This window comes from Amborella trichopoda, chromosome 6, assembly GCF_054954075.1.
Source record: "Amborella trichopoda isolate Santa Cruz 75 chromosome 6, AtrichopodaSantaCruz75HAP2 v2.0, whole genome shotgun sequence".
Classification (NCBI taxonomy): Eukaryota; Viridiplantae; Streptophyta; class Magnoliopsida; order Amborellales; family Amborellaceae; genus Amborella; species Amborella trichopoda.
This window is the reverse complement of record NC_142341.1, coordinates 37,673,292-37,700,405: the sequence shown is the minus strand read 5'-3', so window position 1 is coordinate 37,700,405 and position 27,114 is coordinate 37,673,292. Positions and strand designations below refer to the sequence as shown.

Here is a 27,114-nt window from a genome sequence, read left to right as displayed (position 1 = left end):
AGAGGGTTTTTCTCTCTGATTTAGGATAGTTTGAAGAGGGTTTTTCATTTCTTGGGGAAATATGATAGTTTAAAGAGGGTTTTTCATTTTCTTGGAGAAACAGCAAGCAGAGCAGAAGGATTAAGTTTGGGGAACTAATCCTATATGTACAATTGCTTGCTCCTATAAGTATATAGTTTACACAATCAAAAACAAAATATTGATTATTTGGTCTTGTAGTCATACTCTCTGCCTCTCATTCATCAGTAAAAGACTATCTTTTGAGCTCTAATTTGTGCCATAAACAATATTTTCATAAAAACAATTATCACAAATAATCGCAGAAATATGCATGTATATCATTTCTTTACACAATGATTTACTTTACAGAATGATTTACTATAAACAGTATTTCATTTACACAATGATTTTCTAGAATAAGAGCTGAAATCTGCATCTATTTGTTGAGGTTTTTTTTTTAAATTCATACCATCAATCTTCAACTGTGGCTTTGAAGAATACAGTGGGGATACAAATTTCTATTTTAGATTTTTTTTTTTGAAATAATATTTGTTTTCAAAAGCACGAAAGTAGCAATAGCTGCAATACACAATACAGGAAAAAAAATATCAGTAGAAAAGGATACAATTTTTTTACCTGATTTAAATCATATTATAAAAAAAAGCATATTTTAAAGGTTTTATGAAAAATCCTCTATTTTTTGACCTTTTCAAAAGGTCGCCGTTTAAAACTGTTTCCATAAAAACTGCGAATTCTTTAAAACATCACCGATTTGCTAACTATGATCCCATCTGGGTTTCAATAGGGCTTAGGGGAACATGACCTGGCCGCGCCCACCAAAGTAAAAATTAAATAAGATCAAAGTAAAAAAGTAAAACAAAATAGTGCCAGGCATGACACTCTTGCCTTGGCCCAGGACGGGCTATCATGCCACATTTTGTGGCCAAGGGGCATAATTTCTTAGGCCCGGGCCGGGCCATGCCAACCCTGGGTTTCAATGTGGTACCAAAGTTTCAGACGCCCTTTCGTGTTGAATCTTCAGAGAGAATCTAGTGTGGTTAACAGGGGGGAGAGAGAGAGAGTGATGGGATGAATTTAGATACAGAGAGCGATGAGATGCATTTAGAGAGAGAGAGAGAGAGAGAGAGAGAGAGAGATGGGGATGCGTTTTTTGAAGCATTAGGGTCACAGGGAGGTCTATTCAGGAGTTCGAATGGCAGAAAATAATAGCGAGGACTCGTCGTCGCCACCTAAGAAGAGAAAACCCCGACTCATCGCTTTTGTAGGGGATTTCCTCATTTCTCACAGCTATGCTGTCAGGTCTGTCTTCAACATTGGAACTTTTTCTCCATCAATTTTCATTTGAGTCCTTTTTTCTCTCTCTCTATCATTTGTGGTTTGGCTGAGATTTGTGTGGGAAAAGCAGCGTGTTTTGTTGTTTTGCAGGCTCTGTCGCCCTCTTGCTCTTACCCATCCTCGCAAAGAATACCTATCTATCTGAGAATGCTCTCATGCCGGGTAAGATTTTTTTCGTGCCTTTAGTGAGCATTTCTTCTTTTTTCTCCACCTACTTTCTCTTTGCTTTTCATGTATAGAAATTTTTTGTTTCCTTAAATATCTTTATTTCTTTGTTCATGGAAATGTTTACAGCCAGTCATTTTTCTGTATATTTCTCTGGTTTTTTTGATTGCTTAGTTGTGGTCGTGGATGGTATAAGGTGAGCTCAAATATGTTTAACTCCCATATTTAATGTGTTTCTTTAGACTTGATTTGTATGATCATCGTTCTCAGTAATTTTATCAAATTTGGGGTCGCTTGGTTTTAACACTTCAATTTGACCTAAAATGCTGATAATTGCAACTAAACGATAAAACTTTGCATGTATCACATAACTATCTTTCTGTGATTATAGCTACCCAATTCATAAATCTCTTGTTAAATGCTGTAAATGCTGATTTTAGAATGTGAAATAGCATTCATATTTTGAACTCTGTGGCATAAAATGTAATTTTGTATAATTATGATTAATAGTAAAACAAAATAGTAATTATATGGGAGTAATTATATAATTTTTAATGGGTAGCATTTTACGCCGCAGTGACCTCTAACCTGTTTTGATAAGCTAATGGACCCTCCATAGCACTGACTGTTGTGCCACTGAATGGATTTTTAAATATCACTTTTGATAGTCTGGGACTCAAAGAATTTCGTATAAAAGTGTGACTAAAACCTATAAAACTTGGCTTGATGATTTTGGGTTAGCATCAGAAATGATGCCCCCAAAGCTTGCTGGTCTAGGGCTCCTTGGAGCTTCCATCACAATTGATCTTTAGCATACTTTAGGGAAGGGGAATCCCATTAACTATTCATTTGAGCTCTTGGTGATTCTTTTTTCCTTTTTTGGACTGGTAGCTCTTACTGGGATGTTGCTTTATCTTGTCTCTCTATGACCACTGCATTTTTTATCCCTTAATTACATTTGGCTTGTTGACGAGCCATGCATTGGGTTTTGTCTATTCATTGTAAGAAACATGATCTCTTCAGTATCCCGCTAAATATTCTGTTGCATCAATCCTAGTGATACATGGCCATATCAAGCAAGAGTTAAGGGTTTCTTGACTTGAAGAACAAAGTGTCTTGTGTTCTATGGTGGATCTTGCTATTCACAAAAACCAATGATGTGGCAATCATATGCCCATGTATTAAGCCATGTGCCTCATAATACTGTCTTGTATAACTAAAGGGAAAAAAAAAAAAAAAAGAAAAAGAAAGGAAAAAAGATGGCAACTAAGTTGTGCTTGGACTGCTTTTTTGGAGTTATCATTCCATTAATCAATATGGTGTTATTTTCTTTTGTATTACTTTTAAGGTTTGTCATGTCATTAAATGATCAAATATGTAATAGTTTTTTCCATATGAAATCCACCTCTCTATCTACTTGAAAAAAGTCCATTTATCGTTGTTCTTTGATTGTTATTATACAACAGCATATTCACATGGTTTCTCATAATTGCTCAAGGTGTAGGTTAGATGAAGGTAATAATTTGGAATATTATCTTCTATACTATTGTCCTTTTTGAGGGCCTCTATTTTGTTTTGTGGCGAACCCTTGATGCTAAATAACATGGCTTGTTTGCATTCTAGGAGAATTTGGTTCATGTTCTTAGATTGTCTTTTATTTTCGTGTTGAAATTAGTAGTAGGTCTTACATTTGGCATTTGTTGTTGACATGTAGTTCAACTTGGACGAGTTCATGTTTAGCATTAACGTACAAGGTCCTTATATTTTCTTTTTTCGAATGAAATGGTACCCCTAAAAAGTGTCTATGACTTAGTTGGGTGATTTGAAATTGATGCTAAAATAAACGATTGAAGCATATCAGTTGCCCTTTTTCTATTCTTTATTTTCTTAAGTGTACTGAAAATCTTCATCCACAATTTTCTTTCCTAAGGTTATGGGATTTGTTTTGTTGGAACTCTTTGAAACAAGTTTTGTATAGATCCTAGAGACATTGTATCTTTCAATATGTGCAAGACTTTTGAATATGCACAAGGCTTTTGATAATTGCACAGTTTCTACTTATATTTACCGATTTCTAGATGCTCTTTCATGTGCATTGCGATTTACTACTCTCTTTGTGTGATACTTTCTTATAGTATTTTAAACCTAAAGGAAGCATCATGCTTACAGGTTCTGCAAAACCGACATTCTCCAGTCAAGAGGCAGTGACAGCAAAGGAATTGATAAAAGAGCTTATTGATTGGAAAATTATTCGGGATGAAAATAGAATGTAAGCACTTGGACCACTTTGAATTTGTTGTTAGATAGCTTTCACTTTCTTTTATTTTCTAACCTTGTAATTATTATTTTTGAGTATCTAATCTTGTAAGTCCTTTTCTTATATCAAATTATCAGCACACAACTCCGTTTTTATCTCACTTGTCCCTTAATATTATTGCCATGTTATTATTACAGTTATTCCATGACCTGCTCTTGATTTTGATAGACCAGCTACATCACATTTCCTTTTTACTTGTATTTGTCAACAAGGCTTTAAAAATTCCAAAGACTTGACCTTTTACCTCTGATCAGTGACTCAGCTTGGCTTGGTAGGTTCCTGAGCTGAGTCATACAGGATCGACGTGGTTGAATCTATTGATAAACCAATAAAAAGAGGCTTGACTCAGTGGAGTCTTGTGATATTACAGGACACTTGCCAAGGTGTCGAGGCAATTCACAAGTACTTATTCAAATTGCATATTTGAATAGGGTAGCAGATTTTCACTATGGCATTATGTTTGATCCTAGGGCACTGACGGATACAAATTCTGAATTGACACTCACCAAATGGTCCGGTTGGAAGTTTTCGTGACTTATTTGAAGGGTGAAAGGCCCACTTGCAAAGCATGTTCGAAAAAATTGTTTGAAGTATCATCTCTTCGTTTGTCTGATAAATAGGTCTTTGCAATGATGTCAATACAATAAAACAATGCATACAGTGTATTGGTCTTATTTTCTGTGCTTGCTATTATTTTACTCATAGCACTATTTTGCTTGTTGTCTTTGCAATAAGTGGTGTACCTTATGTATCAATACGTTATTATTCTGCTGTCTAATTTTGTGCACAGCCAAACCCGTAAAAGTCTCTTGGATCTGATTGTTGAGAAGTCTAACCATGGGTTTCCTTGAGGCTTTGAAGGTTAGAGTCACAGAGAGCTAAGAAAGGTAATATGGCCAAGGAAGTGATTGCTAGAGCACCAAAGATATCAAAGGCGCACCACAGGGTTTTGGAGAATAATATGTTCTATGAGATCATAATTTACGTGAGATCAGATTCAGGATAAGGTATGGAACAACATTATTTTTGTGGGGCAGTGTGGTGTGGGAGGTCATGAGTTTACCTGCATTTGGCTGGACCGTCTTTGGAGTTTGGATGCAGAGGTGTTGGTTAAGGATTGTGTGGTGGTGGTGTGGAAATGGTGTGGTGCCCACATTGTAAAAGAAATGAGGGATACAGAGAAGGAAATTAGGTGATTTATTGAGCTGCTTCAAAGAAGTATTTATCTGTGGTTGCATTCCTGACAAAGGGGGCTGTTGAAGTGGGACAACTAGGATTGTTTGTAGATAAAATCCTTCTTAGGAGTGTTTCATGAAAGTGATGTATGGCAATTTGGAGACCTGAGCTATCATTTGGTTGATTGGCTCTTCTTGGTTAAACATTGCTATGGATCATCTCAAGAGATGGCATGGTAGACTCCGACTGTTTGATTTCTATATTGGTAGACAGGAGATTTTGGGCCTCGTTCTTCACTGTCCCTTTATCATTTGTAATATGCTCAAGAACATGTCTTTTAAGCTCAAGTCAATTGAGAAACTTTATGATCTCAAACATTAATACCTGGGCCAGGCGAACTTTTGCAAAGTTGTCCACTGGCTTCCTTTTGGAGCATCTAGAAGGAATAGATATGAATCTGTATTTGCAATGACATCTATTGTATTGTAGGAATTTTGCAGTATTTTTATCTTGGTCTTTGGCTCTGTTATATTTGGGCATCTAAAGGATTGAAAACTTATGCGCTTGTCATGACTAGTCCCTAGCCTTCTGTGAAGATGTGCAACATCTTTCATATGGTTCATGCTTATGGCTTCAACTATATTTGATCTCTATTATGAGCATAAAATGGTAGAAACTGTAGAAAAATTCATACAAGTCATATTGGTCAGTAAGGGTCCAGGAAGGATTTATTCAGGAACTTGATATTATCCTTGCTACTTCATGAAATTGCTACGCATGAGTAGTGAAAGGTCATTCATGGTTCCCTTATTTCCGAGAATTGAGGTCTGGAGGGAAAGGAGTCTATTTCTACTCCTAGCTGGCACTAGTTGTCTCAGGTGCTTCGGTGATCCATCCTCATATTTGTTTTGTTGGATTTGTTGGGAAGTTTTAGTGAAATCTCTCATACCTTTCATGGTATATTGCCTTCTGGAAGCATTTGTAATTTGTTAGCTTTTTGACCATACAGATTTTGCTAGAATACATTCATCCTTCATAATAATAAAAATATTCTTTTATAATATTACATGTAACTTTTTCTTGGTGGTGCACAATCAACACACACTGATGTTTTATTAATCTTGATGGTTCATGAATGCAGGCAAACCTATGAAATTATAGCCAATCACATGGCTGAAACTGGTGCTGATGTTTACTACCACAGTTTCTACTCTCGAAAAAAACAATTTCATCCAATGAGCTTCTTTATGGGGGCACCCATGGAGGATAATAACAATCATTCTTCTACACATGCCGTTAACTCGGTTGGCATCATAAGAGCTCCTCATGGTGATGGGAAGGAAGCAATTGTGTTGGTTTCACCTTACAATTCAGATAAAATGGAACTAAGTGATGCCCTGTCAGTAGGCCTTGCTTACTCAATATTCTGCCTCCTTGGCCGAGCTGCATGGCTTGCCAAAGATATTGTGTGGCTGGCAGCTGATTCAAAATTTGGAGAATATGCTTCAGTTGCAGAATGGCTCAAACAGTACCATGATCCAGTATTTATCGGAAAGAAATTAAATTTTCACCCAGTTGATGGGGATATTCAGTTTGTGAGGGGCATTTCAGAGGACTTTAAACGTGCTGGCACTATGGCAGCTGCAATTGTCTTTAAGGTTTTAGAAACATCACAGGGGACTGGGACGGATAATGTTAATATATATGCGGAGTCGTCTAATGGCCAGATGCCAAATCTGGACCTCATTAATATCGTGCATTATTTGGCAGTTCATAGGCATGGATTGCATGTTGAAGTGGGAAAGTTATCTTCTTTACTTAATTCTCTATGGCTAAAGATGGTTGGCAAATTTCTAGAAGGAGTGAGCAACATTGTGGGAAGCTTAAACCCTAAGTGGAGATTTGCACTCCCTGTACTGGATTATGTTGAAGGAACAGCTGTCCTTGCAAGCTCAGTATATCACCAGGTAGCTCTTCAAATTGTTGCTTGATTTTACTACCATGAATCAGTCTTTCCGATATAATGGAAATTCTTTTGTATATATAAGGTTGAGTTGTTTTGGGTGTGCATTTGTACCATATTATAGGCCCTTGGTGTGCCCACCGGTCCCCATGGTGCTTTTCGAGACTACCAAATCGATGCCATTACCCTTGAGATATCACCAAGAGTCTCTTTGAACAGTGAGATGGCCCGCTCTTCTTTTCTTGTGAGAGTTGGCAGGTTAGTTTCTGGTATTCTTTTAGCTCGTGAACTTTCCTGTTATGTGACAGTATTTTGTTGAAGTTTTGTTTTTTGGGTAAATGTATTTTGTTGAAGTTGCAATGCATTAATTTTTGTTTCTCACATTAGCATTGAGATGGTTAACGTTGATCTGCTATGAAACTCCAAGTTTAATGTTCATGTTTTTTCTCTTTCTTGATTTTTAGTTGTGATCTACAGAGTCTCTTTGGTGGTGCGACATTATGCTGCCTGTTTGGCCAACGTGTATATTATCTCTGCACAAATTGCATTTGTATTGGATGGGGTTAAAATGACTTTTCTATTTTTCTCTCACCTAGGATGAGTCTACTTATTTGGCATGCAGGCACTACTTTCTAATGTTCCAAAAATTGCCGGGCAGCGCCTAGGTGGCTGGGGGGTCCTAGTTACTCGGTGCCTAGGTGGTTGCCTCGCTGGCCCAGGTAGAAGAACAAGGGTAAGATGTGTTTGATCCAATTGTTCTAGGTTCAAATTTTGTGTAAGCAACGCATATTGAGGCATAACACATTAAGAATAGCTACACACATTAAGAATGCATGACACATAGTCCATCCATAGTCCATACACTTCATACCATTAGTCCATACTCCATACACTTCATACCATTAGTCCATACTCCATACAAGCAGTTAAATAAATACATATTGAGGTCCAAAATAATTGAGATTTGGACAATTAGTTACTAGCATATTAAAAGAAATAGCAAAATATAATCCAACATTCAAATTCAGTACTAGACATAACTCATGGTCCATAGTCTATACACACCATGCTCCATAGTCCATACACATACGAGGAGGAACAATAAAGAAAAAGAAGGAAAGAAATATGAACTTGGGGCCCATTTGGGTATCGGGATTGGACTATCCCCAGAATTGGCTTATGCTGGAATTGGTTTCTCTTGGAATTGGTCTGTCCCTGGGATAGGGCTGTCTGCTATTTGGATATCACCCGATAAGAAACATGGATAGTCCTGTCCACTGTTTGGATTGCTTGAAAGATGTCAATCCACGAAAATTCAGTTGTAGTTTTTGTATTATTACTCTACATTGAATTTTATAGAAGTTTCATTCAAATCTATTGAAAAAAGGATTCTCTCTTTAAAATATCTTTTAAAAATAGATATTTATTAATATATAATATTTTCAGAAAAAAACTTAATTGCATTGTGATAAGGGTGTTTTGCGGCAATTTTTGGGCCTTGGTTGATAAGGGTCCTTTAGGGTTGTTGATAAGAATCATTTGGGGCGATTCAGCTCTAAGTTGCATTTGGAATTATAAGTTTCTTTCTTCCATTGTTGCTTTGGATTTGAATGAAACGTTCGAATTTTAATAATATCTCTTCTCCCTCTCTCTTAAATCCTAGCACAATAAATTTTTTGTCCTTGAAGCTTTGGAAATCCATGGAAGATGTCTCTCTCTCAGAATGAGGGATTTAGATTTGCAATAAATTTCTAAGTATTAAAGCCAATGGTAACACAATCACAATGAGAGAATGCCATAAAAGGGAAAAGAGCAAGGATAGTGAGTGGACAATTTTAGATGTGAATTCAAGTCAATTGTTGCTTACTTTTTTGTATCCAAACAATATGAAAACCTAGCACAAGCTTTGCTAAGTTCAAGAGCATGCAATTCCTTCCAATAAAGTTAAGTACTTGTAATCTAATATGCTCTAATTCAAACCACAACAGAAATCCATTAATACATGACATTTGCAAAAACCAGGTCCATAAGGTGCGTAGGTGGTAGGACCTTGTCGAACTTCCTTGCAGTTGCCTCATTACCCTGAATATACTCCTCCCAACCAGGTCTAGATTTCTTCCCTGTATCTTCATCAAATTAGAAACCAGGTCGATCAAGGAGCTGTTTAACATTTATATACAAAAAGTTCAACGATTTAACCCTATATTTGAGTCTGTCTGCGGTGAACATATGCCCGTATGCTTCACGCATAACATAAGCTATTTCTATCTAGTCCTTTTTAAGTTTCGTAGCACCCACTTCAACCACGGTTTCAAACATGAATTTATCATGTTCGGGAGCCCAATTGATACGCCTGTAAACATCGCCACTTGCACTTTGTAGAGTAATTGGAATAAACATCTTGGATTTTTAATAGTATTTCATGTCAAGTATATGTATGCAGTAATGAATGACATGTACAAAACCAAATTCCCAAGAAACATATCAAATGTATGCCTATGTTTATCAATTCATGCTACCTCATTGATGAATAACATATAGCAATAATTATAGTACATGCAATAAAATTTCAAAACCTGTAACAATCAATGAAATATAGTACTATTCCATTCACACCTATTTCATACAATACACTCCAAAAGTCCATATCGAGATAAGGAGAGTTAGTTTGCACCGAGATCGAGTTTAGCGTAGAAACATACAATATGAAACATACAATATGATAACACGCATATGCATATAAGCACTGCTACGAATGTAATTGTCCTCAATGCATTCCCACTGGTAGGAACAATTACAGGTCCCCCATTTGTAGGAACAACTACACGTCAATGGCAACTTTGATAATCTCGAATCATACCACAACCTCCTCTATAGTGGGGTAGGAGCAATGCACGGCTTTTGAGTAGCTTAGCATTTGCTTGGACTATCCTGCCCACTTCATATAGACCCCAGGATTGTGACCAACATTCACAACATATACTCTTGGCATTTTCTGCAATATTGAGCAATGTATACACATGGGGAACATTAAAGCCATCAAAAACACATATACATTGATGATCACTCCATAAGTAAATTAATTAGTTACCAAAACTAATTGTAGATTCATTATTGTAATAACGTTTCATACCCATACATAATGCACTTTCAATACTAAACCAATTAGTTTTATACCATCAAACTGTCCAAGAAAAACCATCATGGTTATAACCATTAAAAAACAAAAGAGCATTCCTCATTAATAACACTCATAGTGATATCAAACAAAAAAGATTTACCTTCAAAAACTACAATGATCAACCAAAACTACAAGTTAATAACCCATCAAACAAAAACATATGTAATTCCCCATCACCAGTGCAACTTAAAAGCAGTTACACTATGCCCATCGAACATTGGGCATTTCAACCAAAAGTAGAAGTTATTAACCCATCATCAAGGGGGGTATTGACGGCACAATACTGGAGGAATTAAAGAGCATTAGTGCATCTATGGAGATGGTGATCAACCATGCACACCATACACATCAAGAACATATTCTGCTATGTTCTCTTCACTCATATTTAAGGATAACGTCGTCACATCCGCATCTTTGACAATTTCCTTAGTTGCAGTCATTCTAACTGTCTGTGTGAGCCCCTGGATCTTGTCTATGGCCTCGCCGACCTGAGCTGTGAGTGGATTGCCTGGTCATTATTCATCATCACTCTCAGATTGTCTATCGCCGACCTGAGTCGTGAGTGGATTGCTTGGTCGTTTATTCATCATCCACTCGTTAGCATCTGGATGATTCTGTATTTATAAGATATGAGATATTATTACATGTTTTTTGGGCAAAATAAAAAACAACTAAAATGTTAATACAAGTTTACTCACCTCAACATAGGTATCCCAAACGTCATCATTAATATGCACATGGTGCATGATACTGTCCCACCCAAAACTTCTTTGATTTCCCTAACTATCAAGTAATGAGCCTTCTAGGTCTTCAATTTATTCTTGAATTGGTCTTTTCTAATGTCCATACCCGTTGTCTTTAAAAACTCCCGCTCGACAGTGGCCCAATGTCCGGTTTAATATCTTTGCTAGTTTTATTGTTCTCCAAAGTCTTTTCAAACAAGATATCCAATAATGCTATCTCCATTTTCTTCGACCATATCAACCTTTGGGCCTTCGAAGAGGCCGATTGTGTCTCCACTACATCAATATCCATACCCAGTATAATAAGAGCTAGCATAAAAAAGCATACATACTACCAAAACGAGCAGTCACAACCTTCATACACAGTCCCATATATATTAAAACCCATTTCAATGCACAATCTTCAACATACACTTCAGCAGTATCCATGACATAATAAAACAAATAAAGATGCATACACAAACCAAGTATGTGCCTTCAAGCATAGTTCAACATAACATTTTATACAATCAAGGGAAAAGTACATAATTTAGGCACTATGGTGCTTATATTTTTCCCACATGCTCTTCACAATTTCTTCTTGGAATTCAGATAGAATGGGCCTTCGGAGTCCTAAAAAATCAATCTCCAATATTGAAAGTCGCGACCACATACCCATTGAAGACACAAGTGAAGATAGTCGTAGCTTGTTTCATCTTGCACAACTTTATCACGAGTATTGATGGTGCTTCTTCAGACGATGAGATGGAGGTCCCCCAAGACAGTGAGGAGGATGTTAATGTACCGACATTCGAAGGCTTTGGGAGGAGTCAAAGCGATACAGATGAATGTTCTGAATTCCGAGAAGAAATTGTGAAGAGCATGTGGGAAAAATATAGGTACTGTGGTGCCTAGATTATGTGCTTTTCCCTTGATTGTATGAAATGCCATGTTGAACTATGCTTGAAGGCACATACTTGGTTTGTGTATGCATCTTTATTTGTTTTATTATGTTATGGATATTGTTGAAGTGTATGTTGAAGATTGTGTATTGAAATGGATTTTAACATATATGGGACTGACTGTGTATGAAGGTTGTGATTGCTTGTTTTGGTAGTATGTATGTAGTTTGATGATAGTTCTTATTATACTAGGTATGGATAATGATGTGGTAGAGACACAATCGGCCTCTTTGAAGGCCAAAAGGTTGATATGATCTAAGAAAATGGAGATAGCATTAATGGATATCTTATCCGTAAAGACTTTGGAGACCAATAAAACTAGCAAAGATTTTAAACTTGTACACTGGGCCATTGTCGAGCGGGAGTTCTTAAAGACAACTTGTATGAACATTAAAAGGGACCAATTCAAGAATAAATTGAAGGCTCATTACTTGATAGTTAAGGAAATCAAAGTGGTTTTGGGTGGGACAGTATCATGCACCATGTGCTTGTTGATGATGACGTTTGGGATACCTATGTTGAGGTGAGTAATCTTTTATTAACATTTTAGTTGCTTTTTATCTTGCCCAAAATACATATACTAATATCCAAGGTTTCAAAAAACGCTAGGCGGCCCCAAGGCGGCTTTCCTAGTGCCCAGAACCTCGGGTGCCCTGTAGTTTTTTCACTTTGGGGGTTTTCATTAATTGAGGGTTTTTTCTTTTCTTTTTTTACTTTGGGGGTTAAAATTAAACCCCATAACGTTTTTATACGACCTCGGGGGTCAAAATGACCCCTTTTGCCCTTTTGGGCGGTTTAAAAACATGAAAAAGGCCTTACGACCTTGGGCACCTGCCTAGGTACATCCGCCCGTGTAGGGCCGCCTGAGTCTAGGAGTGCGGATTTTTGGTCTGGGCTGCCTAGGCGCCAGGCGGACCGTTTTTTAAAATATTGCTAATATCTCACACCTTATCGATACAGAATTATCCAGATGCTAAGGGATGGATGATGAGTAAACGATCAAGCAATCCACTCACAACTCAGGTTGGCGATAGACAATCTGGGAGTGATGATGAATAAACGACCAAGCAATCCACTCACAGCTCAGGTTGGTGAGGCCATAGACAAGATCCGGGGGCTTACACATAGTTAGAATGGCTACAACTAAGGAAATTGTCAAAGATGCGGATGTGATGGTGTTATTCTTAAATATGAGTGAAGAGGACAGAGCAGAATATGTTCTTGATGTGTATGGTGTGCATGGTTGATCACCTTCTCCATAGATGCACTAATGCTCTTATATTCCTCCATTATTGTGTCTGCAATACCTCTCTTAATGATCGGTTAATAACTTCTACTTTTGGTTGAAATGCCCAATGTTGGATGGGCATAGAGTAACTGTTTTTAAGTTACATTTGGTGATGGGGAATTACATATGTTTTTGTTTGATGGGTTATTAACTTGTAGTTTTGGTTGATCATTGTAGTTTTTAAAGGTTAATACTTTTTGTTCGATATTACTATGAGTGTTATTAATGACGAATGCTCTTTTGTTTTTGATTGGTTATAACTATGGTGTTTCTTCTTGGATGGTTTGATGGTATAGAACTAATTGGTTTAGTATTGAAAAGTGCATTATGTATGGGTATGGAACTCTATTACAATAATGATCCTACAATTAGTTTGGTAACTCATTAGTTTACTTATGGAGTGATCATCAGTATATATATGTTTTTGATGGCTCTAATGTTCCCCATGTGTATACATTGCTCAATATTGCTGAAAATGCCAAGAGTATATGTTGTGTGTGTTGGATGGCGTGGGCAGAATGCTCCAGGCAAGTGCTAGGTTACACAAACGCTGTGCATTGCTCCTACAACACTATAGAGGAGGTAGTGAAACGATTTCGAGATTATCAAAGGCGCCATGGATGTGTAGTTGTTCTTACAAATGGGGGACCTGTAGTTGTTCCTACCAATGGGAGTGTATTGAAGACAATTACATTTGTAGCAATACTTGTATGCATATGCGTGCTATCGTATTGTATTTTTCTAAGCTAAACTAGATCTTGGTGCAAACTAACTCTCCTTATCTCGATATGGACTTTGGAATGTATTGTATGAAATAGGTGTGAATGGAGTAGTACTTTATTTCATTGATTGTTAGTTTTGAAATTTTATTACGTGTACTATCATTGTTGTTATTGTTATTCTTCAATGGGGCTGCATGAGATAAACATAGGCATACATTTGATATGTTTCTTGGGAATTTGGTTTTGTACATGTCATTTATTAATCCATAAATATATTTGACATGAAATACTATTAAAAATCCAAGATGTCTATTCCAATTACTCTACCAAGTGGCAATGTTTACAGGCGTCTCAATTGGGCTCTCGAACATGACAAAATTATGTTCGAAACTATGGTTGAAGTGGGTGCTACAAACCGTAAAAAGAAGTACTGGATAGCAACAACTTATGTTATGCGTGAAGCGTACCGGCTTATGTTCACCATAGACAGACTCAAATCTAGGGTTAGATCGTTGAAGTTTTTATATATAAATCTTAAACAACTCCTTGTTCGACCTGGTTTCCAATTCGATGAAGGTACAAGGAAGATATCTGGACTCGATTGGGAGGAGTATATTCAGGGTAATGAGGCATTTGCAAGGAAGTTCGACAAGGTCCTACCACCTATGAACCTTATGGACCTATTATTTCAAATGTCATGTATTAGTGGATTTCTGTTGTGGTTTGAATTAGAGCATAGTAGATTGCAAGTACTTAACTTAATTGGAAGGAATTGTATGCTCTTGGACTTTGCAAAGCTTATGCTAGATTTTCTTATTGTTTGGATACAAAAAAGTAAGTTGCAATTGACTTGAATTCACATCTAAAATTTGTCCACTCACTATCCCTTGTCTCTTCCCTTTTTTTGGCATTCTCTCATTGTGATTGTGTTACCATTGACTTTAATACTTCGAAATTTATTGCAAATCTTAATCCCTCGTTCTGAGAGAGACATCTTTCATGGATTTCCAAAGCTATAAGGACAATTTTTATTATGCAGGGATTTGAGAGAGAGAGAGAGAGAGAGAGAGAGATCATTAAAATCTGGACGTTTCATTCAAATCCAAAGCAACAATGGAAGAAAGAAACATAAAATTCAAAATGCAACTTTGAGCTGAATTGCCCCAAATGATCCTTATTGACGACCCTAAAGGACCCTTATCAACCTAGGCCCGAAAATCGCCCCAAAGGACCCTTATCAAAATCCAATTAAGGTTTTCCTGAAAATATTATATATTGATAAATATTTGTCTTTAAAAGGTATTTTAGAGAGAGGACCCTTTTTTCAATCGATTTGAATGAAATTTCTATAAAATTAAATATAGAGTAATAATACAAAAATTGCAACTGAATTTCCGTGGATTGACATTTTCGAGGTAATCCAAACAGTGGACAAGACTGTCCTTGTTTCTTATCAAGTGCTATCCAAACGGCAGACAGCCCTATCCCAACGACAGACCAATTCTAGGAGAAGCCAATTCCAGTATAAGCCAATCCCGGGGATAGTCCAATCCAGGTACCCAAACGAGACCTATGGTTATCTCTGTTTTTGGCCCAAAAATGTGGATTAGCCACTCTCCGGGATTCACCGATCCACGTATGAATGACATACTCAAACAGGGGATTAGGGCCCAATACCTAGATTGCCTTATCCTGGAGAGTCCAATCCAGGTACCCAAACGGGCCTTTAAAGACTCAAAATTCTTCTTTCATCATCGGAAACATAGGTCACCTGCATCATATGCATTGGAGTTGAGCCCATCATCATGGGAATCATCTCCCAACTCAACATAATGCTTGTCCTCCTCTGTTTCTTCTGAATTGTCCTCTCCTTCGTCCTCTTCCTTCACCCCTTTGTTCTTTGTAAAGATGATGTAGTGGCAGGAGGGTCTACTGTTATACCTGAGGCCTCTATAACCATATCTCATATCAATCCATCATTGCTCCTTGACCTCATCATCATCAACCAACCACTCCATGGCATTCTCCTCGTGTTCTGTTCTAATTGTCTTCTTCTCGCTTTGCAAATCTTTCCTTTAGAATGGATTGAACTTCGTATAAATTAAGTCATTTAGTCTCTTTGATTCAAGCCAGTTTTTTTTTTTGTATGAAGTATATAAAAAATTAAACACTCAACGCATACAATAAAGTGAAATTCATTAATACTACACTTGACATAATGATAAAAAATTGCTAATAACAATTAGCAGTGATAAAAAAAAATTGGCTCACGGCGACCTTGCTCACCGATCGACTAGGGTTTGGGCGGACATGCCTAAGACGGGTCTAGTTGCCCACCTAGTCCCACCCCTTTATTAAAAAGAACAATAAATCAAATCCACCCAAACAAAAATTCAGGCATGTGTATTGCCCTTCTCTCTCTCTGTGTCTTGGGCCCATGTACTCTCTCTACATATGAGAAGAAGACAGCCTTCAAGTGTTCTCACGCACACGCACATACACACAAAGATACACATGGACCCAAATGCTCTCTCTTTACATGTACGAAGAAGAAAAAGAAGAAGATGACTTCCATGTGTTTGATACGAGGTCCCTCTCTCTCACAGACTCTCTCTCTCTTTCTCTCTCTACATATTAGAAGGAAAAAAAGAAGAACATCCTCCAAGTGTTCGAGACCTCTCACTCACAAATATGGATCAAAAAGAAAAAAAAGAGAATGATCTTTAATAATTTCATGTGAGGTCTCACACACACACATACACGCATGTACATACACGCACACCGCACATACACGCACACCACACATACTCACACGCATTCACATAACACACACAAAAGAATATATGCTCCAACCCCAACCCCTGCCCTTTTGAACAAGGCTTGTGGTCGTCTAGGAGGCCGGCGGCCGCCTCTGCCTTTTTGAATAGTGCGAATTAATAAACTGCAATCTAATAAAATAATTAAATCATTTAAATTACACATAAGTCACATAATAAGTTAGTAACAACTAACAAACATACGATCTCAAAAGTATTCCAATTTCGCTCACAACTGGACGAGATAGTGGTTAAGCTCAAGATCCGAATGACGAGCTTTTGTAAGTTTGGAGCACTTCACGCATGCTAGCTCCACCAATGGGCAGCAAATTGATTATGAATTACAATTATATATGAAATGTATAAAACAAACAAAACTTTCCATTGCCTCATATCGAAAGCCCATGGAGGGCTTCTCATTGTCAACCATGTGAAGAGCTTTGACAAGAGGAAAAAATACTGTAAGGGCGCCCTTGAACCCTCGCCAAAAAGCCTTATGTCATAATAATGATCACTTTCTTCCCTTTTTGATCCTTGGCCCACTTGCATGCTCTCCAATTATCAGAGGTGAGTGTCTGCCTTAACTGGACTCTCCTCGAATATATACTATCTAGAAATAGGAACCAGGTGGCAAAACTCGGGATGCCTTGCCTCACTATCTCCTTCTTAAACTTGCACATTATATTAAGGGTGTGGGTGTGGCTATAGATGAAGGCTGTAACTGACTTACCTTCCTAACTATGCTTGCAATCTCGCTCATTCTGCCAATAGCCTCAACCATGAGGTTTATGCAATGTGTTGTGCATGTTGTCCAAAAGATATGAGGATAGTTCATGCGCAACAAATTAGTGGCTGCAACATTAGGAGCAATATTATTTGCGACAACGAGTATAACATACTTGTAGAAGCTGCTTAAATGAGCAGCATTAAAAAGAATGCTAGCTTCATAAAACCACCAAGCAATATATTAAGCAGTTCTCTCTCTCTTTCTTCTTGATTCTATTCTCAATGGATGTTTGCTTCTTGTTTTTCTCTATTGCAACCTTAGGATCAAGCATGGTAAAGGAAAAGTATCCATAGTCCCCCTCACCCAAGGTCTCCTAGGCTCCCCAGATCCTATTACATCTCCCTTTCCTTTCCTTCACTGAGACTTAGCAAGCTGCTCCACCTCATTATCCCCCTCATCACTCTCATCATCATTATAAACACGAAACTCAGACCTCAGCTTTGCCATGCATGCCTCTATTTCCACCTTTTTTTAACTAAAATTTATATTAATATTTAATCTCTTCCTTAACAACATTAGGAATTTTTTTACAAGGGGCAGCATCCCCCCTAATACTGGCATGATGTTTCTTGAACTTGTTTATACCCCTATTTGTATCTCTTTCACAATAATTGCATCTTATACAATTTTTGTGTAGAAGATTTGGGTTATAGCTATATTTGATCACCAATTCTAGTAGAACCCGAAGAAGACATCTCAAATTAACAAAAGCAATCTCAAATACAAAGTTTTTTCACTAGCGTGATCTTCAATCTTTCACCTTTAAGATGTTTACCAATCTCAAATGCGTCCTAAAAAACCTCTAATAAGCTTCAAATATCTACAAAATCGAATTCAATCCAATATGATGATGTTTGGATCGATTTTTCAAAACTTTGAAATACCTGATCTATGTTAATACAAAAATGCAGTTTTTTAAAAGTTTTTCTAACTCCAAAAGGGCACAAAAAGGGTTTAGGTCACATGGGGGCCTAAATATTCCCCCCCACCCACACCCCCCCCCAAGGATGAAAATGCATTTTCTCCCTTGGGCAGGTGCCCAGGGACCCAACACCCAGCACGCAAAAGAGCCGCCATCGCCTAGGCCCTGCCTAGGTGAGCCGCAACACCCAGCATGCAAAAGAGCCGCCATCGCCCAGGCCCCACCTAGGTGGGCCGCTTTATGATACAATGCTACTTTCCTTGAGCTATTAGTGCCGTACCCTAGTAAGAGTCCGATGTGTTGATGCCTTGTATGTGCATCCAAAATGTTAATGTCCAATAATGTGACGTTCAAGCAGTTCTAGACACTGATTACTAGTGTGGTGCTTGTCGACTATTTCATCAAGTAATATTATGTTGAAGTGTAGCTTAAAAACTACTTCTATCCAGTATAGATCAGGGGGATTAAACCATATTTCTACAGATTTTATTTTTCAACAAAATAATTTCTTTCAATAACTTCACATCTTTTGGCACCCTCTACCTGCTTCATGCCGATTTGATATGTACGGTACCACCTGAATTATGTCATCTGTGGGTATGTGGATATTTACATGCCAACATAATGTGTCCCATTAAATGGACATATATCAGATGCACCCATGCTTTATGATATGACCTTGAGATATATCTCTAGTTTTTTTGATAAAAAGTGAAATGTAGTGTGCTGTGCCAAATTATAAGTGCGTTTTCCTATGGTCGTGCATGCAATATTTTGCAAAAGCAGGGCAATTTTTCGCTTGGAGCTGTTATTAGGTGGATATTGTTTCAAAAGCAAGGCAATTTATTGTTGCCTCCTTTTGGGTCATTTACTATATTGGAATGGTAATTTGTGGTTCTATCTTCCTTAATGAAGATCTTACATTTATATGATTAGAAAAATGTGTTAATGCAAAAAGAGGACTGTATCATTTTGCTGGGGAAATTCAGAAACAAAATCGCAAAATAATAGGATTTGGCTCTAGATGAAAAAAAGCTAGCACTTGGGTGCAGCATTAGCTAGGAGGATTGACCCTGTAGTGAATATTATGATCCCATGCTGCTATTAAGTAAACCTCTTATGATGGAGCATGTGATGATGTGGCACGTTGACCAAGAATTAGCACATTCTTGGAAACACAATCTGTACCAACGTTGCTGAAGGAGAATCGTCACATTCTTGGAAATTCAATATCTGCCAAAGTTGACTAAGGACCTTTTTATTGTATCTTATTATATTTGGACTCTTTAATAGCTGTAACCTATGTGCATGCTGAGCTATATTATAACCTTCATGTTGATATATTTGTATATATAGGGTACATTTCCCCATAATTTAGAACATTGAGATAGACATCTAATGTTTGCCCCATTGTTGCACTTTAAATGTTCTTTTTCTCTTCTTCCTCATGTTTAAAATGGTATAAGAGCAAGGCTTGAAACCCTAGGATGTCCACTACTTTTAGCAACCCTAGAATCAAAATTTTCCTCTCTTCTGGGCTTGAAGCTGTGGTGTATCACCAACCCCATATTTTCCCACCAAGATCAGCTCACTATTTTACCAACGAGAACATCCTTTTCAACAAAAAACGGAAACCCTAGACCTTACTCTCTCTCTCTCAACCCACACAAAATTTACATTCCTATCCTTCTGGCCCAATCAAACCAGAAAAAGGGGATTTTTTCAAGCTGTGAAAACTAGGGAATCAATACCTTAGAAAAGGCTTAGGGTTTAGAGTAAGAGAGAAAAAAAATCAGAAATTAAGCACAATATTTCCTTGGGAAACATTTAACCTGGCCACTCAGGATTGATGATCACTACAATTGTTAAATGGGACAAACTACTTTGAATGGTCCCATCCTGCTAAAATGTTAAGCCGAAGAAAATTGGGTTGCATCATAGGGAAGGTGAAAGAGCCTCCCATAGATGATCCATCCTGCTTAATGGGAAAGTGAGAATCCGACTGTAATGACGTGGCTTCTCATTCCTTGCAGTCAAGTATCAACAGGGATTTGATGTTCCTCGGAACTACAAAGCCTATATGGGTAGCAGCCAAGACATACAAGTGCCGAGATGATCTAGCTAGGATTCACCAGTTTCATCTCAAAAATAGTGAATGACTGTGGAAGAGTATTTTGGGATGCTAAGATATAAGTGGGAAGAACTAGACCACTATCGGTGTATTAATTCTACAATTGATGATAACTGAGGCATATGTGGGAGGAAGTAGACCACTATCAGCTTATTAATCCCACTGTTGATGACATTAAAAAGCAGATCAGGCAATGGAGGTTTTTTGAGTTTTTATTTGGCCTACATAATTACTTTAAACTTCAAAAGGTACACGTGCTAGGGAAGGACAAATTGCGCTTTCTCAAATGAGTATAATTATGTGAGGGGGGAGGCCAGTGAAAGGCGACTGTAATAAACGGAAGATTGGAAGGATGGTACGCACACACACAGTATGTGCTATAATACCTTCCTTACTGATCGTCTGGCTGTGCTACCGAGTTGATATTAAAGTAGAGAAGAAAACAATTTGGTAGGATCTAGAGAGAAATAGAGAAAATAAAACAAAGATGATGATGAAGGAGGGAGAGAGAGAGAAATGTGAGAGATGGAGAGATAGAAAGGTAAAGTGAGTGGCTTAGAGGTCACTTGTGACCTCTACCCCTCTTAGAACATTAAGTAATCACCTTAATGACAACAAATAAACAATACTTCCCTTATTTAGGGATATAAGATAAACAAGGGCTAAATAAAGGATAAATGATAGTTATGTTTATCAAATGCAATAAAGAGTGTTCCATTTATTTCCAATAGGTTTTACATAGTTATATGGGGTTGACTAGAATAAGACTTGTGCTCTTGTATTATAATTGAAATAAGTTCGAGCAAGGATGAAAAGGTCAGCTGCTAGGCCGCCTAGGCTGCCTGTCTGACAATCTGCCTAGGTGGGGGCTCTAGGTGGGCGTGCCCAAGGCACCTACATAGGGCATGCGCTGGGCGCCTAGGTGTCACCTTGGACGAGGCCGAAGTAGTTTGAATTGTGGTAGGTACGTGAGAGCGAGGCCTTTTGTTAGCGGGGGAATTTACCCCTTGTGGGGGGTGGGGTGTGGAAGATGTTGGGGCAAGAATGCCCCACAAATCCCTTTTGGTGATTTCTGGAGAGAGAAAAAGTGAAAAACTCTCTAAAAACAAAGATTTTGAGATTTATCAAGAGATCAAATTTTTTTTCAACCTTTTCGATTTCTCATGAACCTAAAAGATATTCTCCCTGATTCTTTTGGGAGCTTGGAGTGGTTGCAAAAGATGGCTTTTGGCAAACAAAGCTCACCGATTTGGGCCGATGTTAGTTCCATTAAGCAACCAAAAGTCACAGATTTGGACTTTTCATTTTTTATGATTAGAAGCTGAAGGAGTGCCATTTAGAGCGGCATCAAATACTCGACCCCATACTCGTGAAAGATTTGGATGAATCAAGTGAATGATTAGTCGAGGAGGAGGCTTAGAACGGACCTGTATTCGACGGAGGGAGCTTGACATGGACCTAAGTACATGAGGCAGCTGGTATGCAATCGAGCCCTATGAGAACTACGAGATCTCAAACCCAGAGTAAGGGGAAGGGGAAGGGGACGGAGAGGGCAAAGAGGAAGATGACAATAGAGGAGGAGGCTGGCTCAGAGGAGGCAAGGGAAGAAGGTCATTAGGAAGAGGAGGTGGATAATTTTAATGATGATGGCTTAGCATCATCATCAGATTCAGGTGCATTTAATACTGGCCGTGGATGTGGACATGATGTTGATGAAACTCAAACTCATACTTGAGTTAATCATATTTGTTATTTAGTAGACTACTTTCGTTAGCTTATGCCCTTTGCGAGTTGACTTTTTTTTGTTAGTTGTCTGTTGTGAAATGTAATGGATATCACAAGTTTTGGGATAAGCATATTTGCTAGTTGTGGCCAGTGATTTTCATTCTTTTAATGTTACTTTTAGCTATTTTGTTCACAGTTCAAAGTCATTATTTTAAGTTTGATACTACGTTCAGTACAATAAAATTATATACAAAAAAACTATACAATCATGTTTATTAAACCAAAAAAAAAATGATATTCTATACACAAAAGCAGGGGGTCCAACAGTCCACAAGTGTTTGGAGCCCCAACATTATGCATGCTGCCCAAGAATTTGGGCCCCCGCCTAGGCGACCGCCTTTGGTTTTTGAACATTGAGTACGAGTACTTTTATATATTGCAGCTAACAAAAAATGACCACTCTATTTCATGAAAAATGCCTTTCTCCATGGAGATCTGCAAGACTTGTATATAGTATTACCACCTAGGTTTATACTCGAGTGGAGAAAAGGAAGGTCTGCAAGTTGAGAAACACTATTAATAGACTGAAATAGTTACTTCAGGCTTGGTTGGAAAATTCAGTATGGCAATATGCTAGAAGCATTTTTGATCACTTGGTATTTGTTAAAAGAAATTCTTGGTTTACGACAATACTAACAATGTAGGTGGATGATATTGTGCTCACAGGAAATAATAATCACAAATTTTATAAGTTAGATATTTCTTGAGGAGTGTTTTGACATCAAGGAACTTGGTGAAATACTTCATTGGAATAGAGGTGGCAAGGTCTAAATAGGGAATCTTTGTCTCAATGGAAGTATACTCGTGATCTCCTCAATGACACAGGACTGCTCAGAGCCAACCAGCAAATCTCCCATGGAGGTTAATCACAAATTGTATGATCACCACTTAGAGCCTCTATTTAATTTGGGTGTATATCAGAGATTGGTTGGTAGACTTGTCTATATGACTATCATACACCATACACAACGTGTGCAGTAAGCTGGCAAGTCAGTTTATGCACACTCCATGCTGCCATTACTTGAAGGCCGTTTATACCATTTTACGATGTTTAAAATCAGCTTTAGGAGATGGACTACTTTATACCTTGATATAGAATATTTTTTGTGATGCAGATCATGTTGGCCCTGGTGTTCTCTTCATTGATGATCGACACTGGCTACCTTATGACAGTGGGTGGTTATTCAGTTACATAGAAGAGGAAGAAACAAAATCTTGTAGTCTGATCTTCGTAGAAGCCGAGTATTGAGCAATGGCAAGCGCTACGTATGATTTATTTTGGCTTCGTTCTCTTCTTTAAAGATGGGTGTTTATGTATCAACTCCTATTCCTTTAGATTGTGATAATCAAGTGGTAATTATACGGCTTTAAACCCTGTATACCATAAAAGAATCAAGATGTTGAGGTCGCTGACACTTAGAGAAAAAAGTCACTCCAAAAGTAGAATGCACTCCATCTTTACGCTCTGATAATCAATTGGCAGATATACTTACCAAGGCTTCTAATCAAGTTCGACTAAAAGACAATTTGGAAAGCTTATGATATTTATGCTCCAACTTGATGGAGAGTGTAGTGAATATCATGACCCCAGATTGGCATTAGGGAAGCCTCTTGTGATGGAGAATGTGAGGAGAAGGCCCATGGACAAAGGAGGCCCAGATACTTAGAAACTCAATCTGTACGTTTGACTAATGAGAACCCTCACATTCTTGATTCTTGGAAACTCAATCTGTACCAAAGTTGACAAGGGTTCTTTGTTTAGTATCCAAAAAAAATATTAATTTGCCATGACTCTCTTCAAGGCATTTTGGACTCTCAAATATTTTAACCATGTACTCCCATAATAGATTAGTAGATGTTTTTGATATCATCATCCTGTATGAATCTCAAGGCTGAGATATAACTTGCTGTAGAAAAGAGGGATAAAGAGAATAAAACAAACAAGAAAACTAAAAAACAAGATACCTGTAGAGTTCTACAAAATCTAAAGCCAAGAAACCCTACAATTTTCTATGATGTACCCCTAACTACAAAGAAAAGAAGTAAACCCTAACTACATGAATCCCCCATCACAAATCTGATGTACATACCAAACTCCTCATGGACGCTACAATAAACCTTCCAAGCTACCAACACTTCCGCACATGTGCCTAATATTGTCCCTTCCCAATGCAGCATAGTCATACCATATTTGCTTTGAATTACATCAAGCAAAAGACCCCATTCTTCTCTCCCACTGTCCAAAGTCATCCACCAAGGAGTGCCAGATTGGCCACTTGAATTAACTACATAGGATTAGCAGTACTTGAAAACATAAAGAGAATAATCCTGTCTTTAGGATTAGCTATTCTCAAAAGCAAATAAATAATTGATGGCTTCTGGGCAATTCCCATTTGGAAATTCATATTGTCACCAACTCTGAATCCCTAGGACACCTGGTTAGTCTTGATATCTAATCATATATAATGTTATGCACAAATTACGTTTGGAAGTTTCTGTCCTAAAATCTTTGAGAAATCAATTTCTGTTATGCTGGAGATGAGAAATAAAGACTAATTGCCTGGCTACAGTGTCAAAGTAAACACACGTAGTCAAGTATTTGTGTTATATAAATATCAGTCTGTAACATTCCATTTATATGGCTATATGCTTTCCTTTCTTGAATCTTGTGTTCAAGAAACCTAGCATTCGTTGATGAGATGATCTTCTGTTTCCAAATTTGATGAGATACCTTCTTTTCTGAAAGTTAGTTGAGTAGTAGATCTTTTTTGTTTATATTATGACAATTATGTTCTGAGCTTTTGGAGTTCCAAAATTTTCTGCCTTCTGCTTGTGAATGGCTGGGTTATGCAATCTATTACTTTACGAGATCAGTATTTAGACTATATCTGATTGAGTTTTATGAATCATGATGTTTTTAATGCAATGCAGGTTGATTGAAGGAATAGTCCGGTCAGTGAATAACCTCCTTGAGAAGTTCCATCAATCCTTTTTCCTCTACTTTCTAACCTCCCCGAGTAAATTTGTCTCGGTCGGAGTCTATATGATACCTTTTGGGTTGCTTGTTATGCCCCTACCCATACTTGCTGCTGCACTCTATTCTGGCAAAGCTTCAGAGGCCTTAGTTCAGAAGTCAGACCCCTTCAACACGCAAAAAAGCTACAAAGCTTCGCAAGAGAACCCGTTCCCCTCTGTTGGGTCATGGAAATGGATTCATGCTGCAAAACTAGTCTTTGCAGTTCACTTATGGGCAACCATCATTTCAGTACTGCCCTCTCTGATCTACCAAGCCTCATGCACGAACACCACGACCAATTTCTTGATCTGGATTGCGCTTTCTATACCCTCTTTCTTCTTCTTTTACTGGATTTCTCTCTCTTCTTACTTTCATTCTAATGATGCTGGGTGGGCTATCCTCAAAGCCTTAACGATTGGGGCTGCATCTATTGGATTAGGCCTGATGTCAATTATAAACTTCGCTACTGCTCAGATTGGAGCAATTTTCTTGGTTCCAATGTGTCTTATGGTTCATCCTTTGAGGCAAATATACAGAGGTGCAGGCTTGGGGGAACTCTTACATATGGTCTCCAATGTGGTACTTGGGTTGATTGGCTTTCCCCCTGCTTCATTTATCTTGCTAAAAGGTTGGTCACAGGGTTTTGAGGAGGTCAATATGGGTGATCTCTGGGTCTGGGTTGAAAATTTATGGTCTTGGAATAGTGCCACTTATCTCTACTTGCTTCTTGTCCATCTTCCTTGTTGGGTATTATGCTTAATTGTCCTCTTACATCCTTAATATGATCCTGTGTTTTGGTGGTTGAAACACAATGTTGCATGTGTTTCTGGTGAGAGAAGCTTATGTAGTTTGTTTTAACATGAATTGCACAAATGCAAGCAGATCCACGTATAATAGAGCATGAGCTATGTAACAATTTGGTTAAGTTGCAAGAATTGTTAACCTCCTTGAATTACTGCTGTTGACGCATATGTTAGTGTTTTTTTGACATTGACTCATACAACAGCAGGGTTTGAGAGATGTTTTTTTTTTGTTGAATTATTATTTTCACAGTATTTTTTTTTTTGAGAGAGAATAAGACTAGAGAGAGGTGAAATATAAAATGAATGAAAGTTTTATGTAAGACCTAGGCTTTATGAAACCAAAATAAAGCTTCATCTCAAATCCTCGTCCGGAAAGCACTTCGGCAACAAAAATCTCTTATGTTGGCTCTAAAATCATTTTCAAACACTAATGATGAAGTTTGAAACTAAAAAAATTGTACAAATCTTGCGGATTTATGAATACTTATTTTTGATGCAAAATGGATAGTCTAGATAATTTGTACAATATATACTATTTTTAGAGCTTGAAATTCTAATTTGTTTTCACAATCATAATGTTCAAGCTGAGACGTTAAAAGGGTCTTCTAGTGCTTGAGTTGCAAGTTTCAATGAGTTAGGAGGTGAGGCTTTGCTTATTTTGATGGGGTTGCAACCCCCGATCAAACCATTTTTTATAAAATGGGGGAAAATTGAATCTATGAGCACATAGATAAAAAGAAAGTATACAGTGACATCATTTACCTTTGCTACAAGGTGGTTACAATTAATTTTGACTATTAAATGTAAAATTGGGCTGCTGCATTTATTATGTTGACCAAATTCAAAATTCAAAATAAATTTTCTCAAACTGTGTGACACATCGAAACTATCAAATTTCACATCGGATGGTTGTAAGTAATTGTAACCTTTATCAATATATAAATGCTGGGAGTGATGAAACAAGTGTGCACTAAAATTGTGCAGTAGCACTTGTGCAGATTA

General features: G+C 37.6%; 1 protein-coding gene across 4 annotated transcripts; it reads left to right on the top strand.

Moving 5' to 3' along the window:
* Positions 1-1,029: 1,029 nt before the first annotated feature.
* LOC18435135 (GPI transamidase component family protein / Gaa1-like family protein) lies at positions 1,030-26,278 on the top strand. 4 transcript variants are annotated; one of them, XR_016058254.1, is made up of 7 exons: positions 1,030-1,320; positions 1,427-1,518; positions 3,691-3,790; positions 6,156-6,981; positions 7,102-7,235; positions 23,409-23,559; positions 25,225-26,278. XR_016058254.1 is itself a non-coding variant. In XM_006845186.4 (6 exons), exons 1-6 carry the CDS (start codon positions 1,214-1,216, stop codon positions 26,087-26,089), a joined length of 2,124 nt encoding a protein of 707 aa, XP_006845249.2. In that variant the 5' UTR covers positions 1,030-1,213; the 3' UTR covers positions 26,090-26,278. The 4 variants fall into 4 exon arrangements, 3 of the variants coding, with proteins under 3 accessions (XP_006845249.2, XP_088726588.1, XP_088726590.1); XM_006845186.4 differs by lacking the exon at positions 23,409-23,559; XM_088870462.1 differs by lacking the exons at positions 23,409-23,559; positions 25,225-26,278 and adding an exon at positions 14,199-14,728.
* The last annotated feature ends 836 nt before the right edge of the window (positions 26,279-27,114 follow it).

Bases quoted from the DNA above. Each gene is read 5' to 3' on its own strand.
- LOC18435135 (XM_006845186.4), top strand. From the start codon at position 1,214: ATGGCAGAAAATAATAGCGAGGACTCGTCGTCGCCACCTAAGAAGAGA. The intron at 1,519-3,690 runs GTAAGATTTTTT...TCATGCTTACAG, and splicing joins TGAGAATGCTCTCATGCCGG to GTTCTGCAAAACCGACATTC. The intron at 6,982-7,101 runs GTAGCTCTTCAA...ACCATATTATAG, and splicing joins CAAGCTCAGTATATCACCAG to GCCCTTGGTGTGCCCACCGG.